General features: G+C 39.9%; 1 protein-coding gene across 5 annotated transcripts in view; it reads left to right on the top strand.

The window, feature by feature from the left end:
• SCEL (sciellin) overlaps window positions 1-19,507 on the top strand; it is an 82,119-nt gene that overhangs the window by 37,317 nt on the left and 25,295 nt on the right. For all 5 annotated transcript variants that reach the window (XM_054974300.1, XM_054974304.1, XM_054974302.1 and 2 more), the window contains 5 exons: window positions 1,378-1,446; window positions 8,041-8,097; window positions 9,236-9,274; window positions 10,482-10,550; window positions 18,147-18,215. In XM_054974300.1, the coding sequence (XP_054830275.1) occupies window positions 1,378-1,446; window positions 8,041-8,097; window positions 9,236-9,274; window positions 10,482-10,550; window positions 18,147-18,215 (303 nt within the window). The remainder of the gene's footprint in view (window positions 1-1,377; window positions 1,447-8,040; window positions 8,098-9,235; window positions 9,275-10,481; window positions 10,551-18,146; window positions 18,216-19,507) is intronic.

Raw genomic sequence — 19,507 nt, forward strand, 5'->3', positions numbered from 1 at the left:
AAATGTTTTTGTACTGAAGCTGAGCCAGTGAGACCAAATATTAAGTGGTGCAGAAGAATTTCTCCTTATACAGAAGGGGCAAAAGGGCCTCCCAAAGTCTTGGTGGGGTGGGGGGCCCTTATTAATGCTTAAAATAATTTGGGTTAGCAGCACACTATCTTGGTTTTAATCCATTGCAGCAAAAAACTTTTTTGTGGGCTTCAAATGCAGGAAGCCACCAGGCTTCTGACCAAACGAGCTCTGGAATGAGAAGTTCATGCTATCATAAAAATGTGTTCGCCTCCGGGTGTTTTTGTTTTCATGCAATACATGTGGCATGGTTCACCTTTTGTAGGTTTAAAGAGGATTTTTTCCCCCCTCTGGGCGTACAGAATTGCATGTTGTGGAATCTGCAGAGATCTCCAGTGTTACGATAAAACTCGAGAGAATCCCTGAAACCTCTGCTACCTCAGGCAATGGCTCTTCCCAGCCTCCCCATCCTGAAATTCTTAAACGGGAGATGTCAGAGATTGTATTTGTGGCCCTGCGCTGCACAGTTCCAAAGACTGAAGGTCCCTTTTATAAGGGTGGCAATTTCTGTCAGTTTCCTAGTCCAACTTTAGACCCAACCCCTTTCCTCTTTATTCCCATCCTGAGGATCCCAGGAATATTATTGGGGAGGAATTAGTGGGCTGCAGTGGGGAAGGGGGAGTGAGAAAATCCCCCTTGGCAAGCGCTGCATCTTGAGAGATGACATTGGATTCAACCATCTGATTCTCTCTGAAATCATAATACTGTTTTTATCTGTATTTTATCTGTTTTTATCATTGATTTTAAGCTGTATTTTAATCCATGTTGTACCTCGCCCTGAACCCACTTGCGGGGAGGGCGGGTTAAAAACAAACAAACAAACAAACAAACAAACAAACAAACAAACAAACAAACAAACAAACAAACAAACAAACAAACAAACAAACAAACAAACAAACAAACAAACAAACAAACAAACAAACAAACAAACAAACAAACAACAATAGGTTTTAAAAAACCAAAACCCTCAACAATAGTTGTGAGGTTTTCTCTCCTTTGGGGAGAACTGGCAGCTTTAGTCCTGAGGTAGATCTACTAGTGGCCTTAGAATGATATTTACTCTCTGAATATTTTTTTTAATTGGGAGGGGAAAACAGCTGAAGTACCTGATGTCAAGACTTGAATCATGTTTAAATAAAAAACCAAAATCGGTGCGATCCGGCAAATGTTAAACACTTTTAAGTCACATTAATGGGAGAGTTTAAGTGGGACTTAAATTGATCCGCAGGCTGCAAAATGTCTTAGATTTTGTTCTTCCAAATATGAAAGGCATTGCAAAACAAGCAATTGTCCATTAATTCTTAACAGGCAATCATGGATGCCTCCCCCAGTCCCAGGCCAGAAGCCCACCGCTGACTATATGGAACAGAATAAAAGGTAAGGACTATAATTTTTTTTACCAAAGTTTATGTTGGATTCTAAAATGTCAAATGCTTGAAAACAGTTTGTGCTCAGGTTGCTTGGAAACAATTTGGGCTCAGGTTACTTTAACAACTTCTGTTCCACTGTTTGAAATCTTGTGGCTTCATCTCTGACCAACAAATACAGAACAACTGTTCTAATTTTTGATCCAGGCTTGAAGAATCAGGGTATTTTTTTTTGCAAGTTTGTAAATCACAACAGGAGCACCTGCATGATATGAATGTTGTGAGGTAAAAATGTAAAAGTGTGTAAACAACAAATGTTACCTGCAGTTCAGCCACAGTCATATTGATTTCAGCAAGTGTTAATTAAAATCCCAATATGTTTGATTTTGGCTGGACAGTGCCCAATATTTTTATTTTGCATTGAGTCAGACAATTGGCAATAAAAATAAGTGGAAGTCTCACGCCAGCACACAAACAGTCCTAAGAAAAGTTACACCCTTCTAAATCCATTGACTTCAATGAACTTAGGAGGGTGTAACTTGCTTACAACTGCAATGCAACACTCTTGGATGGGCAATAAAGTTAATGATTGAGGGGCGTAGCATTTAAATACTTACTATTAGGACTGTCAACCAATTAAAAAAAAACCATCATGCCAAAAATTGAATGTAGGTGCGTTTTTGCGATGCTGAAGAGGGTGGCAAGATAACTTATAATTTAGTAAACGAAGACGAAGTAAAACCAACATCCAGTGGCGCCTTAAAGACTAATAACATTAATTCCTGCACGAGCTTTTGTGAGTCAGAGAGTCAGGTGTAAATTAGAGAGCACTGGAAGAAGTGCCGACTCCAGGTTGGGAAATTCCTGGAGATTTGGAGACAAGGTCTGAGGAGGGTGGAGTTTGGAGAGGGGAGGGAGATCACAGGGATGTCTTGCAGTAGAGACACTCTCCAAAGCTGCCATTTTCTTCACGGGAGCTGACTAAGGTTGCCAGTTCCAGGTTGGAAAATTCCCGGAGATTTTGGGGATGGAGCCTGGAGAGGGAGGGGTTTGGGGAGGGAAGGGACCTCAGCATGGTAGAATACCATAGAGTCCACCCTCCAAAGCAGCCATTTTCTCCATGGGAACTGACCTCTAGGGCCCGGAGATCAGTTGTAATTCTGGGAGATCTCCAGCCACCACCTGGAGGCTGGCATCTCTAGAACTGACCTCTGTAGATTGCAGATCAGCTGTAATTCCCCACCTGGAGGCTGGCAGTCCCAGCATCGACTGGCAGTCCCTTGCATCTGATGAAGAGAACTGTGATTCTCGAAAGCTTATGCTACAGCAAAGTTGGTTAGTCTTAAAGGTGCTACTGGACTCTTTTCGATTTTGCTACTACAGGCTAACACAGCTAACTCCTCTGGATTGAGTCCCAGCATTGACTCGCAAAAGCTTGTTCTGGTATAAATGTTGTCAGTCTTTAAGCTGCCCCTGGATTTCTGTTTTGCTCATGACCTGAGTTTGATCCTGGCGGAAGCCGGGTTCAGGTAGCTGGCTTAAGGTTGACTCAGCCTTCCATCCTTCTGGGGCTGGTAAAATGAGTACCCAGTTTCCTGGGGGTGAAGTGTAAATGACTGGGGAAGGCAATGGCAAACCACCCCATAAAAAAGTCTGCCAAGAAAACGTTGTGATGCATCATCCCCCCATGGGTCAGTAATGACTCGGTGCTTGCACAAGGGACTACCTTTACCTTTACCTATGGCACTGTTTAATTCTCTGTTGTATTAATACTCCAAAATCAACAAACTCTTACCTCTCAGCTCTTTTAATCCCCCTGATTATATTTTAATAGATTAATCTACCAATTAAACCAGTTTAATTATTATTTTTATTACAGTAGTAAGAGGAACTGTACTTCAGAGAGATGCACAAATGTTTTCTACAATCCCGTGACAGTAAATTCTTGTTTCTGCTAATCTGAAATCAGGCGCTGTATCACAATGTTTTCTTTAAAAAGAAACACTAAAAAAGGCTGTGGAGAGAGACAGGGCCATGACAGAAGCTTGTGATGAGCTTTCTTGTAGATAATGCTTTTTAAAGCCATGCAGATTGACTTATGGAAAGGTTAGAGTGGTTCAAAGAAAGAACTCTTCAGTGACTTCAAAGGCTGAGCTACTTTTCTTTCTCTCCCAATCTTTTTTATCCCATTTGAATGCTATTGTAAAATTGCCAGTGTCTGTATGTCCTTCAGCAAAGGACAGGAAAGCTCACACTTGTTGCCTGCAGAAGGTTCCAGATTCAGTCCTCACCAGTCTCAAAAGATCCCAGTTAGAGCTAAGCTACAAGAGACAAATTACCTGAGGACACGCACTTGAAGAGAGTTGCAATGTTAGTCAGGAAGCTGAGTTTTAAGAGATCGGAAGGCTTTGTCAATTTCCCCTCTCTACAGAGCCCAGAGAGATCCTTCCTCAGAGGGTTTGTTAATTTCCTCTTTGCCTCCTGAAGGCTCTGTCAGTTTCACCTCCCCTTCTAGGAGGCAAAGAGGAAATTAACAAACCCTCTGATCTCCCCTTGGCTCTGTAGAGAGGAGAAATTGACAAAGCCTTCCGATCTCTTTTAAAACTCAGCTTCCCAGCGAACACTGCAACTCCCTTCACGTGTGCGAACTCATGTAATTCGTCTCTCGTAGCTTAGCTCTCAGTCATTCTAAGGAAAAATTCTTCTCTACCCAAGACCCTGTAGAGCAGAAGTTCAGTCTCACAAATAGCTAGACCACTATGAATCATCAGACCAATAGACCGGACCGTCTAATGTGATTGGCAGAAAATCTTCAAGCTTTTGGGAGAATCATCTAATGCTGCTATTCAAGACATTTCAGCTCCAAACGGGCAGGATTGCTTGCAAATGGCGATTTTACTTACCCAAATGCTTCTGCTTGGGGTGAATCTGAGTCACATAACCTTGAAAGTAAACGCTGAAATGTTAGTTGCTGTGAGTAGAGGTGTGAGGTGAAGTAATCCTGTGTTTTCCTTTTGTTTTAACAACAAATCTGAGTCATGACTTTTCAGTGTGGGTGGGTGAACATTTTATTTGATACATATTCAGGAATATCTGGGAGTCACATTTTAAAGATGGCAGCAGCTTGCTTCCCCCTTCCTTGTAGGGAGGCAGCATTTCTGTATGTGTGTCTGTGTCAGTGTTGCTTGCTTGCCAGATGCCACTGCCAGGTCTGGCTGGCTGCCTTGGTAGTACTTGGCTTGCCAGTTCAGGTGATGAGATTCTCTGGTTTGATTCTGTTGGGCTTGCATTGACCCTGGGCTCTGCCTGGCATCTGTGAGTGACACTGGTTCTGTTGGGCTTGTAACAATGCCCCTTGCTTCAGTTTTGATCTGTTGGGAGTGTCTGGTTTGGCATTGGTTCTGCTGAGATTCTCTGGTTTGACACTTGTTCTGTTAGGCTTTGTTGGTTCTGCTCTCAGTGGAAGGCTCGACCAGTGTGGTTGTTCTTGTGTGTTAGGCTTAGGCTCTTATTTAGGATCATGTCTTTGACCTTGAGGAAGGATTGGATAATGTCCCCCCCCCCAGGAAATAATAGAGAGTGGCCATTTCAGGAACCCATAGAACTGGACCCTTTGACCCAATAGTCTTGAAACTTTGAGGAGCTTTAGTGAAGAGGCAGGACTAGATTTGCTTCACTTCTGGTGTCATTTGCTTGAAATAAAACCTGAATCCGAATCCTATATTGGTATTTTTGGTCCTGAATATTGAGAATACCTAATATATATGGTATCCTGGAAACCTGAATCCAAAAAATATTGATTCTTTTTAGCATGTGTCCCTAGTGCAGCCTTAAATAGCCTTCTAAGCCCATTGAATCAATGGCTTTAGAAGGGTGTACCTGTTTAGGATTACAGTGTAATTCCAGCATACATTTTAGTGAGTCAAAGCTCACTTCTTCAGATGCAAATTAAACCTGAGATGTGGTGAGCCCTGATTCATGGAAGCTTATATGGGAATCAATCTTGTTAGTCTTTAAAGTGCTACTGGTCTCTTCTTTGATTTTGCTGCAGTAGACTAACAGGGCTACCCCTCCGGTAATAAATCTTTCTTCCCAATGGTTTTTGAGACTTAATGAATACAGATTTTAAAGTGCATTCGTAATGCTACATGTGTGTTTCAGATATAGGTATCTATGTCATTATTTAATTAAAGGAATAGCAATATACAAACAAAAGGTTTTCAGTGAACTTGTCACATAAAACGTCCAAATAAGGCTTCAGGGAGAATTGTTTTCCCCACATCCAACAACATGAGGGCTATGCTCCCCCACGTGAGTCTTTGGACATGTTGATTGTATGTAATTCACACTGGATTTTTTTAAAAAATGTATCCTGAAACCCTAGCAGTCCCTGTGCTTTCCTCAGGGCTAATCTAATCAATGAAATAGTGATGCTGGGTTTTAAGACGTTGGAATGATTTTCAAGAAGACTTCTGCACTGGCAAGTAGTGGCTGAGAAACTTTGCCAATGCCGTGAGCTTTTCCTAGTATAAATAAATTACACGTTTTGCATCCTCAACCTTTTTTTGTAGCATGGAGTATAAAAACTCAGCTTATAAAACAACCTGTATTTAAATTTCAAATTACTCCCCTGATTTGTCCAAAGGAGTGGGGTGTATGTAACCGTGTAACCATATATAAGTGCTGTACAATTAGCGTAGGAGAATGTCTAAAGCAATGGTCTCCGACCAATGGGTCAAGACCCTCAGGTGGGTTTCAGGGCCCCATCTGCTGAGCCATCAGCCCTCCCATAAATGCTTTTTTTGTACTTTTTGGAATGAGCTGCTGCTAAGGCCTGTCTATAGAGAGCAAGGGGTGCCTCATACCTTTTTGCATGTTCTGAGAGTAGCCCTGAGACAGCAAGGCATCATTCAGTAGTGGAAAAGTTTCCTTTTTTGCATAGACAGGTGCAGAGAGACTGGTTCATCCTCTTCTTGTCACATGACTGTGATGTCACACACTTATAACTTAGAGCCAAGCTACACGTGACGCCTGGCACAGGTTGGACACTTGTCAGCTTCCCTCAAGTTTTGATGGGAAATGTAGGCATCCTGGTCCTGCAGCTTGACTTTGCAACTGTCACTTGTCCAACATTCCACCAAACTGCCTACATTTCCCATCAAAGCTTGAGGGAAGCTGACAAGTGTCCAACCTGTGCCAGGCATCACTTGTAGCTTGGCTCTAAGTTTACAGTAAAGGAATACACGCAAAGCCAGGAGTGGTTTATATTGTATGGCATTTATTTTTTGAAATGTAGATATAGCTGGTTGCCCCTGAGGAAGTCCTTATGGACGAAGAACTATAAGAAAATCTGCCGGTCTTAGTTCCGGCCACTGCTGGGCTTTCCAACTTTCATCTCTGGACCAGCCACGTACCTTTCCATCTTGGCTTCTGAAAAAATAAAAAAAAGAAAAAAAGTTAAAGAAGATACGTTATTTTGAGTCAAAGACTTTTTCTGTTGCATTGCCGTCACACCCTCAGGTCCTCTAGCAGAGGACTTTTGTTTTTGTGTATAATGAATGATAAAAATGTTGAAAAATGATATGTAATATGATGTAATTATGCATTATTGTTAAAATCACTTGAAAAGGGTTATACACTGTTGCACTATAGTATTGCAGAATCTTTCTTCCCAATGGTCCTTTGACCACCTCTATTTAGTGACTGAAATCGGGAACAGCCTTATCTTTTGGCGTCACTTGTAGTTTGGCTCTCAGGAGGGGTACCCGATGCTACCTGGGGGTTAAAGGTGGCACTGAGTCTGGAAAGGTTGGTAGCCATGAGTCTAATGAGCCAAGATGTAAACTAGAAAGTTCCCACTTCAGATTTTTGCCTCTAACATGAACTGGATGACTTTATTCAAACTAGGGTCACAGATCCAGAGGAGTTAGCCGTGTTAGTCTGACAAAGAGAACTGTGGTTCTCAAAAGCTTATGATACAGTAAAGTTGGTTAGTCTTCAAGGTGCTACTGGACTCTTTGCCATTTTATTTAAACTAATATCTCTTGCTTCCATACATGTCAGATAATGCACTTTTAATGCATTTTAGCAATCATTTGCAACTTGGATACAACTGCAAAAGTGCATTGAAAGTGTATTTTCTAACATGTATGAAAGCATTATAGCTTCAGCCCTTCTGTATTGTAGGGATGCATTACTTACAAGGCTGCTGAAAGAATTGCTGATATAATAAAGTTCCTTCAACACCTTAAAGTGTTATCTATGCAAATTGCTAAGTATTATGTATGACCATATAGGCTTATGGTTTATTGTATTTTTATCGTGCTTTTGAATGCAACAGTGGCTCCCAAAGTGGTTAACAGCAAATGAAATACAATGCAAATATCAATTAAAATGCAATGCAAAATGGCACTGCGGGAGGAGGTTCTCATCAGGGGCTGAGTTCTTGGATGGAAAGTCCCCGGCTGCTGCCTTCCCTCCCTCTGATGGCCTTGGGGTGTGTCTAAAGAACACATATGCACAATATTTCATAATCCTTTGCATTTCTTCTGAAATATATTCATGTGTTCAGTGTGTAAATCAATGCTTCTGTTTCTTTTTGTAGGCAATCCTGTCCTCCACACAATACAGCTGCAGCAGTCATCATAAACGATATTAAACTGTAAGAATGGATATGACACTTATTTGTGTTTATTTTTTTAAAAAAATACTTCAAATATCACGTTTTTAAGAGTACACAAAAAGTTATTTTAAGTGTACACATAAAATATGAATGAAACACAACTGGATATTGTGTACAGGTATCTTTGTTAGGGATCCCTGATTCGGTGGCTGCATTTTGTTACTGAGGGTACACTTGGGGCAAATCCTTTAGTATGTGAAATGAATCACAGATAGATTCGGAGTGATTGTGGGTATTCATGATATTTGTAAGTAAAGGAACAGTAAGCAAGTCAAGAAGATAACCATTTTTTCAGAAAAGATAAACAGGCTTTGCCCAGCTATGAGCTAAGTCGACGATGGAGTTGTTTGGGGCGGGTGCTGCCTGTACTGAATGCGGTATTGCTGGTCTCTTTCTCACCAAATATCCTCTCTGACTTTAAAAATAATCACCCCAAACTTCCTCTCTACTGCAGATGAAGGGAAGAAGTCCTTTTGATGCCCAGAAATACTTTATAATTTTGTGTGCATTGGAAGTATATAATTACGAGATGTTGCTCTAGATTAAAGAAGAAGAAGCTGCTCTGGGGTTTGTGTTTGACAGCCCAACAGGAGCCCGTCCAGATTGCCGTTGGTGTGGGGCTCAGCCCTACAATGAGGGAAACTCAAATTGCTCTTGTTTAACTCCTTTTATTAATTACATGGTTTTTGTTAGCTATGTGTTTTTAATTAATTTTTAAAACTATATCTATTGTTGTCACTTCCTCGGGCATTGACTGTCTCATGAGAAAGGTGGGGTATGTCAGTGTTCTAAAACAAATTATGTTGCGAGTATTGAGAACTACTTTGGGGCATTTGAAAATGCGACTGAAATATTGATTATTCAGTACTGAAATATTGAATGCCGTGCTAGCTGTGGCTGAAGAAGTGAGCTGTGACTCACGAAAGCTCATACCCTACCACAAATTTTGTTAGTCTAATAGGCGCTACTGGATTCCTGCTCTTTTCTACTGCTGCAGACAGACTAACTCAGCTACCTATCTTAATCAATATCAATGATTGATTAACTGTTGATAATTGATTAAATATGTATTATTGATAAACTAGTTTTAATCAGTCTTCTTTCTTCCTTTCTTCAGAGTGCCCTCTACTTCAGACAAACCAGGAGGGCCAAAGATGTATGTGTTTTATTTCATAGTATTTCCACTTCTTTGAAATTATGTGGATCTTTTCCAGTCTGGATTCTGACCTGGTCTATACCAATCTGCTAAAAGGGAAGAGTGTGCCCCTGTGGGACCTCCTGGATCCCTCTGTGATATCATTTGATATCATCAACCATGTGCTATCCATCTGGATTGCCTGGCAGGATTAGGTTTCAGTACTTTTGTTCTGTGTTGATTTTATGTCTTTCTGGAAGGGCAAATTCTAGAAGGTGTTACAAGCACGCCCGCTTGCAGGGAGAGCAGTTTTTAAATTTAATAAAATAGAAAATAAATAAAATAAAGCATGTAACAGTTTGGGGAAGAATATCTCACAGCTCTGATGAGACCACTGAGAAAGCTCTGTCCTGCAGACTGCTAGTTTTGACTTCCTGAAGTAATAGCAACTGGAGCAAGTTCACCACCCTAGTTGACAAGGCACAGGGAGGTTCATAGAGAAGGAAACATTCACACTTGTTACTGAAGCCCAGGTCACATTAATTGTACAGTTGTGCTGTTGCTTATGGAATCTTTGGCACTGGACCTTGAAAATATACCAGTGGTATTGGGAGTGCTATTATTTGACAAGGAAGCTTCCAAAAACAGAAGCGATGCTAAAATGGTAATCCCGGATGCAAGGTCAAACCGGGCCTTGTTCAGTGTTAGAATACCTGTTAATGGAAGGCTGGAACTATACCACAAAGGAAGCTGCTTATTTATTTAAAACAGGAAGTGATGTCGAGGTACATGTGAAATTGCCTTGCACCATGTCATATTATTGGTTGCTCTAGATCCGCATTTTCTACTCTGGCTGGCAGTGAAAGATCTCAGAAAGAGGTAGTTCCCCATCCAGATGCCTTGGAAACCAGCTGGACCTAGCAGGAGCTCCACGTTGAATTTGCTCTTGGATGCCGCAATTCCTACCAGAGTAGGAGATGTTAAGTTGAAGGCATCTTTAAACATCGCTGTTCTGAAAACAGTCAGTTTTATTCTGGATGTTCATAGTGATGCCAAGACTTTTAAGATATTCAGGAACAGTCAATGAAATATTTAACCAGTTTTTTATGTGTACAAATGCAGTCCAAGGAACCTGCCCCTCAGCAATAAGACTACTTTTGAATAAGTAATATAACTGATAAGTAAATGTTATTCCTGCATTAAGCAACTGTTCAACTTCCTTCTACAGGACCGTATCCTCATCAGACCCCATGACATCTCCAAAGCCAAATAATGTGAACGACCAACTCAGAACGAGGTAACACAAACTGCTATAACTAATGATTAGTGCTTTATGGAGTAATATAATAGCCATGACTCGGCCTAAATTAAGCACTAAAAGATTTCAGCATGCGAAGTTGAAGCTAGGAGAATTTTAATGACACTAGTGAAGTTTCCCAGAAGAGTTTTATATCCCTTGTGATTTGTGGCCTAAAAATCAGGGGCCCAACTGCTGTTGCTTCTAGATAAAGGCCATTTCCACACACGTTGAATAATGCACTTTCAATGCACTTTAGCAATCCTTTGGAAGTGGATTTTTTGTTCCACACATGGAAAAGCAGATTCAAATGTTCACTAAAGAGTATTGAAAGTGGATTATCCAATGTGTGTGGAAGCAGCCAAAGCTTCTTTGGGAGGGAATACCTAGCCCTTCCCTCACATTGCTTTTCTACTGCAATTCTCCCTGACTACCCCCAATCCCCGCCACATTTCTTGTACTACAAACTGGAACCCCATGTTGTTTGGCTCTCAGCTCAGAAGAAAAGTTAAATTATTCCTTCACCACGAACCTGATTCTGCAAAAACTTACCACTGAGCAAGAAGGGCAGATAATCACAGTCAGCTGTGTTAGTGTTAGGTCTTGTTTTACGCATGAACCATCATTATACAGTTTCTGTATATTATGCATACATTTGAGTAGGAAAAAATTTAATATGAAATGCAGCACACCCCTCCTCTTGTCCAGGCAACCAGAGATCCTCAGGAGGAAGGCGGGCTTATGAATATTGTAAATAAATTCGCAAATAGGAATAAAGATTAGGAGGAAGAGCCTCCACACGAGATGGACCAACATCTAACAACAACTTTTAATTTATATACCACCCTTCAGGACAACTTAACGCTCACTTGGAGCAGTTTACAAAGTGTGTTATTATTATTATACTTGTGACAATCACCCTGTGGTGTAAGTGGGGCTGAGAGAGCTCTGCAAGAGCTCTGACTGACCCAAGGTCACCCAGCTGCCTTCAAGTGGAGGAGTGGGGAATCAAAACTGGCTCTCCAGATTAGAGTCCTGCCACTCTTAACCACTACATCAAACTGGCTCTCTAAGAAGATTTCAGCTCTGACTTTGGGCCAATTCACACATTACAAAGTCTTTGTGTCCCCTGCAAGGCCTTTGGATCACATGAGCATCTGAAGTTCTGTACTTGGAACTTAATTCCCCAGTGCATGCATGCCTCATTCTGATTGGGACTGTGACATAGGGAGAGAGGGTGCTTAAGTGCCCCCCCCCCCATTTTCCTGGTCTGCAAAGACCTAAGGAGCTGTTATTTACCCCACTGGAGAATTGTACAGAACCATCAGGCCACATCTGTCAATCCAACACGAGGGCAATGTGAAGATTTGTGAACTGGCCCTTATATACAGTGGTTAAATTGATTGGCAAAAATCAAGATAATTTTGAATATATAATAGATGTTGACATTTGATATCCATTAGTTTTATTTAGAAATAATACAATTACTGATAAAACAAAGGACAAAGATTTCTTTTGCTTCCTTTGGAGATTGCCACCAGGAGTATTTACCAATTATTCTTAAATCTGCTGCTGAAGCAAACTGGGAGAAGAAGCCATTGGATTCTCCTGTTTGTTTTCCTCCCTTGGTCCTGTTTGCTTGACACCCCGGCCTGCCGTAACAAGTAGGAAATCTGGGTGTGTCATAAAAACAGGCAGGTGAAGAAGGTAGATGACAGGATTCAGGCAGGAACAGGAGTCCTCATTTCCTAATTCAGCATCATTTTTAAATGGAGGGCGGGGAGAAGAGACTCTGGGTTGCAGCCTGCCAATCCTAGTCACAGCCATGTAATTTTTGGGGATGTGTTTCTTCCGCATCTTTGTATCTGAGGCTGTTCTAATAAATCCCACAGCATAAATTGGAGCGCTTTAGAATAATGAAGGCACGTCCCCTGCCCCCATTCCACTCCTTTACAGACTTGGCACTATGCACTATTTTAGGAAGGAAACCTTGTGTGGCTGTCCCATTTCTGTTGTCAGATTCAGAGATCTTAGAGAATAAAATACCAGGGCACTAAATGGGAAAGCTACCTGCCTTCTTACAAAGGCTTCTTTAAATCCTTTCCTAATCCCCTCCCTCATTAATTTCAGATTCACCCTCCCCAGTGGTTCTTATTATCATATTGGGCCTTCCCTTTCAGTTTCACCAGAGCTATAGTAGCAGCCTCTGACTGAGCTACAAGTTGCTATGGTAACCTTGCTATACGGCTATTTCCTGACAGTATCGCCTCTATAAGCAGCTTGAAAAGCTTAATTGGGCCAATTCTTTACCCTGAAACAGTATCTTTGGATTTGGTCCTGGAGCCAAATCTGGCACCTGGAGAGTTCAGAGTCTATGAATTACTCTGGAATGATAGACCCCTGTAAAAACGAATGTCAAAAGAAACCTGTCTTTTTTAAAAAACCCACTTATATTAAGAGCATTATTATATATTTTAATGAATGGAGAAGGGGGAAGTGGTTTTTGCATTTGCACAAAAGGAGCGTGAAATGTAGTTTTGTGAAATTAATCCCAATAGTTCAGTCTTAATTTTGCAAATACTAGCAAGGAATCATTCGCATACCATGGTTGCCTGGTAGGACAGCACAGTGCTCACCTGAACGCTCCGTGTTAGCTATCAGTCCAAATCTGCTGTCAAAATAGTTCCCTGTTTCATCTCAGCCTATCTATTGTTGTTAGTGGAGAATTAACAATGTCAGCACTAGAAAAATTTTGGGGTAGAGGGAAAATGAAGCAAAGTATGCTCTGAAAATGCAAACTTTTCCTTGGACATGCCTGCTCTTAAGAAAATTGATGCTGTGTAGAGAGGACCACTATCTTTATGCACAGACGTGGTTAGAAACCGCAATCCAAAATAATGGATTTATGAAGTGTTTGAGACAAATAAGTATACCAATTGGAAATTAGCTCTCAGAAGCATTGTTGGCCAAAGAAGCCAAGTTAACAAGATACAATAATCTGAGAAGATGGCATGTCCAGAGTGTTGCTTGCTACAATCAGCCGGAGGGAAAGATGGGTTAAGCAATCTCGAAGCAGGGCCACTTCGTACATTTTAGTTGCCTCCAGATTCTTAAAGTGGCAGGTGAAGCACCAAAGTCTGAAACTGGTATCTGGTTTGAAATGGTGCTCCAGGCACAATGTGATGTGGAGCTGCTGCTACCTGGGCTTGGTCTTCTCCGGCGTCTAGGGTCAGCTAGATCTGTCGAAACCAGCAGGTGACACCATTTGTAGTACAGTGATCAGGATTCTTGGCTGCTAATGTACATAGATCAAACCGCTATTGTAATGGGGCAGGGACTATTGTAATAGATGACAGCTCGTGGGCTGCTGCTGAGAAAAAATGTAAACCAAAACATCTGGCTGTATAGATGCATTTTATTTACATGATACTCTGGTTTGTCATGACCCATGTCATTAATTACAGTGAAATCCTAAACAGAGTTAATCCAGTCTAAGCTCGTTTAAATCAATAGGTTTAGAGTGGAGTAACTCTGCTTAAAATTTCACCGTTAGTTAGTTTGGAATGTTAGGAATAGTGTGGAATCACTGCTTTTCACTTTAACCTCTTTTTAAAGAGTTGGAATATTAATCCATTAACATTCTTGGTCTGGGAAGAATTGGAAGGCAACTCTGTTCTCTAGACATGTTCGCTGAAAATGTCAGACCACCATGAGTTCAGACTGATAAAATCCTAAGTAACTTCACCAATCAGTCTTTTCTCTCTCATTTATTGTGCCTGTGTCAATTCTTACTGGTTGTTAAATTAATTATGAATTTGATTCTATGTATACCAATGGTACATTCTGGGGCAGCCTTAATTATTCTGATCCCTGGTGTTGAAATATAATTACATATACAGAGATTTTGAAGCTCTAGTGGAAAACTTTAGAGATGCTGAAGTTAAAAAGACGTTAAATGGCATCTGGATAATGCCATGTTTTTAAATACTGACAATACTGGATATGTTGTAGATAGCGGTCAACTGTAGATAATACTCTCAATTCTTTGGCCTTGCTCTCAATTCTTTGGCACTGCACCGGCCAGCAATTCATGAAACATTGTAGTTCATTGCAAAGAGCATTAGGAAACTACAGATTACCACATACTTACCTGTGTTTTTACCAATATATGGTAAAAATGGTTTCTTGCTAAAAGAAAATTAGTATATGAAAGCTGCTTATTATTAGCTACATATACATCTTATTAGCTACTTTTACATCTGTCTTTCATGGAAATGTTGCTAATGGCTATGAAGACATAGCTATAAAGACTGCATATATTTTTGGTCCTGCAGATAAATAATTCCTGTCCTTCAGGCTGCGTTCCAAAACAAGGAAAGGGAGGCTGCATTGATCTGACAATATGTGGAAAGAAAACTTTTGAACAGCTTTCTTCCTAGCCATTTACTGTTGCCATCTGGTTCCATTTTCAGCCAAACCTTCTAGCATCATCTCTTTTTTCGGTTCAAGTAATCTACTCGTTTCTATTTTGTCGAACTATTCAGGAATATGCAAGCGGGCTTATTTGTTGTAAAGTCAATAGTGAGTTTAGGAGACTATTTTTATACTGAAAGCACAACTGAGCAAGTTGGCATTCCTTTCCCAGAAATTCTTTGCTCAACATCCTGAAAGACCGCTCCTTCTCCACCATTTAATTCCCAAAATCACTGTACTCAGCAGTTCAGAATATTTTTGGCAGATTGCAAAAATTCTTTCATGGCTGGGTACAGAGCTCTTTAGTTTCTTATTTATGGTCTAAATTTCAGTGAGTTGAATTTAAATAAACCTGGCACTAACTGGTCAGTGCCTTGGCAGAGAATGAAGCTGTGTCCTAAATCAGAACAAATGCGGTTCCTGTCTGAACTTCATTTACTGGCTAGCTTACAAATCACCCATTTGTGTGCTGACCTGAGCCAAAATAGCCCTAGACTAGCCAATAGAAGCCAGGCAATCTTGACATACTTGATGACACAGTATTTGAATGCAGTTCTCGTTTACTAAGGTTTGGTTCCAGGTTTCCATGAAGAGATATTGGTCTTTTTGTTGCCAATCATCCACCACAAGAAAAAGAGATGTTGCTTTTTGTTGTTGTTGTTGTTGCTTATGTTAATTCATGTATACAAATTTTTTGTCGCCTAGCATTTAGAAGGCTAACAAATGCTAATAAAAATTGTCATAGCTCCAGAGGAGTTAGCCGTGTTAGTCTGTAGTAGCAAAATAAAAAAGAGTCCAGTAGCACCTTTAAGACTAACCAATTTTATTGTAGCGCAAGCTTTCGAGAATCACGTTCTCTTCGTCAGATGCATGGAGAGGCCCTCCATGCATCTGACGAAGAGAACGTGATTCTCGAAAGCTTATGCTACAATAAAATTGGTTAGTCTTAAAGGTGCTACTGGACTTTTTTTTAATAAAAATTGTGTGGTTCATTGGGATGCACACATGAAACTGCTTGTGTCATCGAAGAAAACTGGAGAGCCTTGTATGCATGAGAACTTCAGCACACACCCATACGCAAAAGGAGTCTCAGGGTGATGCTGACTATTTGTTGTGTCTCTAGATATGTTGACTGGCAACACAACACCTGGATTAAGTGGAAGATATAGCATACAATTATTATTTTATTCATACTGTGCCATGAACGTACATGGCACAAGAGTTTCATAAGCAGAAAACCCGTCTGTGCCCTTAAGAAATTTACAATTTAAATTTGTGGAGGAGCGAGAAAGAGAAAGGTATAAATATGCAAGCAAATGCAGTTACACTTCCTTAAGCCTGATCCGGGCTTGAGGGACACTCACAGTGCAATCCTATGGAGAGTTACTCCAGTCTAAGGCCATTGACTTCAATGGGCTTAGACTGGAGTAACTCTGCATAGGATTGCACTGTCAGTGTGTTAAGCCAGAAATGGATTAATTGATGCTTGCAGACTTTTGTCAGAGGATTTTAGATTAGACAAAAGAATGACTAAGGGAAGATACGATAAGAGTTTTATAAAGTTACAAATGGTGTGGAGGCAAAGATAATTTTGTTGCACTCAGTCATAACACTAGAAGTCAGGGGTCATTTGCTGAAATTAATAGTTGTTCATCGCACCTTATGCAGGCACCCAATGCATAATTAACATGGAATTCAATGCCACAATATTTGTTGAAGGCTACTGACCTAAATGGCTTTTAAAAAGGATTAACTCAAGTTACAAAGGATACATATATCAGTGATTATTAACTGTGATAACTAAATGAAACCTTCAGATTTAAAGGCAGTATCATCAGCATTATCAGCACTTTAACTTGGGGGGCTCCCTGAGTATGCAAAAAAAGAGTTGTAAATAAATCAAAAGACACACACTTGCTGTCGAAAGAACAAGTGCAATGAGAATGGAATGTACTCTAGGAGAAAACTGAGAGTAGATGAGAATCAGTTAAAGGGGGAAAGGCAAGCTAAATTTGTGCTGTGCAGGTCAGCAATTCTTATAATTGCATGCTTTTTCATGGGATTTTATGCAAAAGGGACACACAATCTAATTTTTTTATTGAACACTTGAGGGACATTGTTATTCCATAATTCTCACAGTTCTTTCTCTTACACAGAGAGAGAGACACACACAGACAGACACACTTCAATGAAGATGTTCTAAAGAACAACTATGTTCTGCAAAATTTCAGATAAATACAACGTCCTATACACAGTCAGTGTGCCAGTTTGCCTAGGTTCTCTCTGAAGGGAGGGCGGAATGTTCAGGACAACCGTTGGGAGTGACAGTTGGCCCATCTATTTTTCCTGAGTAGTTTTACCTGAAGGGTTTTATCTGAGGAGTACTGAAGACTGAGGGAGTACACTCAGTTTCTATGGCATGGGTGAGAAAGATTTTGTATGTGAACAAAGATAAGTGGTATCACCTCGGAAGGACTGGATGCACATCCATTTTGGAAAAAAAAAAGTGAATTGCCTGAATCTTAAAAACAGGTTTAGACCAACTTAGTCAGGGCATGAAATAATATATATATCATAATTATATTCTTCATTCATCTGTGGAGATTACACCTTTATGGATGAGAACATTCTCGTGCCATTTGGTTGATTTTTTAGTATTTATTTTATCATATTTCTTTGTTCATTTAAAGACTTAAGGATTATAAATCAGGGGAGATTTAAGTTATTAAAGGGTAATAATGATGTTTAAATATTAATTCAGATAGTTTAGTTTGATAATATGCATGTGTATGTATTCTCCTGTGAAATTCTCCTGTGAATTATGTGTTTTTATTTTTGCTTTTGTCTAAAGAGAAAGTTTTTTAAAACCTGTCAGACTTGGGTAATTATGCCATATAATTAAACTCATGCTGCCTTGCTACAACTTATCATATAGCATTTGTGCTGCACATAATTAAATTCCTGGAGTTTGAGAATTTCCTTATTTCTTGCTGTAGACAAAACATAGCTGCCAAGACCATTCTGTCTAGATTATCTAGAAGATTTTTACAATTGAGGTCTGTCTGTTGCTCTCATCTAGGTAAGAACAGCTATTTACATGAGACAATATTGTTTGTTTTGTAGGCAAGTGTCTCCCACAAAACCCAGTGGATCTCATGTTGACAGAAACACTACTACAGAGACGACTAGAAGGTAGGACCAATAGGACTGAATATTACAGAGATTAACTGAATTCTCCCTGGATGGTTTAATACTTCAAGTGACATCTACTCAATAAGTATGAACTAGGTCCTCAGTATCTCTAATAGTTGTTCTGAGGTAGAAAGAAAATTTTGTGGTGAGGGGGTATAAGAGTTCACTGGGTTCCCAGCATTCCAAGCACTGAGACTATACGCAGCATCAGTAACCACTAATAATTGTCTTCCTACTTTTCCTATGCTAATTTAACAGCCTTAACATTCCCTGCTCTCAACAAAGTGCTAAGTGAATACAACCGAGTCTCATACTTCTTAGTTATCAGCAAACCATAGTTCGTGGTTTTCTCCAAACTGTCAAACTGTATTTTGTTGTTCCCCTCCAAACCAGAATTGCAAGCCAACATCAATCATAGTTTACAGTTTTGTTTTGGAGAAGAATTGCAAATTTGCTGATTTTGATAGAAGGGCCAACAATTGCTTACTAACCATCAGGCGGTATGGGAGAGCATCTTATATGCTCAAAAATGGAAGTGCAAGGAGCTACCTGTATTGGAAGATTGGACTGGAAAGATGATGGACTTAGCTAAGATGGCCAAACTTACAGTGTTAATTAGAAATAAAACATTCTCTATATTCATGGCAAATTGGAAACCCTTTATGGATTATCTGTGAGAGCCAAATTAAAATGAATTGATTTGTGGTTTTGATTTTTAAAAATAAGATTCTGAGATATCAAGAAGAGACACAGAAAAAAAGATATTAATGAGACCACAAGCAGATTGATAATAAAGAGGGAAGTGTTGTGTAGGCAAAAAACTGTAATGGATTAATAATATGCCTATTACATTTCTTACTGTTTTGACTTTGTAGATGATTTGCAAGCCTTTCATGGCCCTTTGTAGTTGTCTTCTTGTTATGTTCCACTTTTTTTCTCTTGTTCTATCTTTTAACTTTTCTACAATAAAAAAAATATTTTTTAAAAAAAGGAGGTATGAGAGAGCATGAAAGGAGGAGGGAGTATGAATGCCAGTCTTGGCCATATAACCCCAACCCACGATGTCTAGTACGACACTAATTATTAAGGCTGATGAGCATTTTCTTAAGGAAAAAAAATTAGTCTAATTTAACTATTCAATTGATTTGAAAATCCAGGAACTTCCATTATAAAGATTCTGCATGGCTTCTTTGCTTTGAACATCAAGTGAATAATTTAGGTAACTGACAGTTGCTGATAAAATAGCATAAATACGCTCTGGCCTTAATGCTGTCTGTAATATAGGAAAGGTG

Source organism: Eublepharis macularius, chromosome 3 (genome assembly GCF_028583425.1).
Source record: "Eublepharis macularius isolate TG4126 chromosome 3, MPM_Emac_v1.0, whole genome shotgun sequence".
NCBI lineage: Eukaryota > Metazoa > Chordata > Lepidosauria > Squamata > Eublepharidae > Eublepharis > Eublepharis macularius.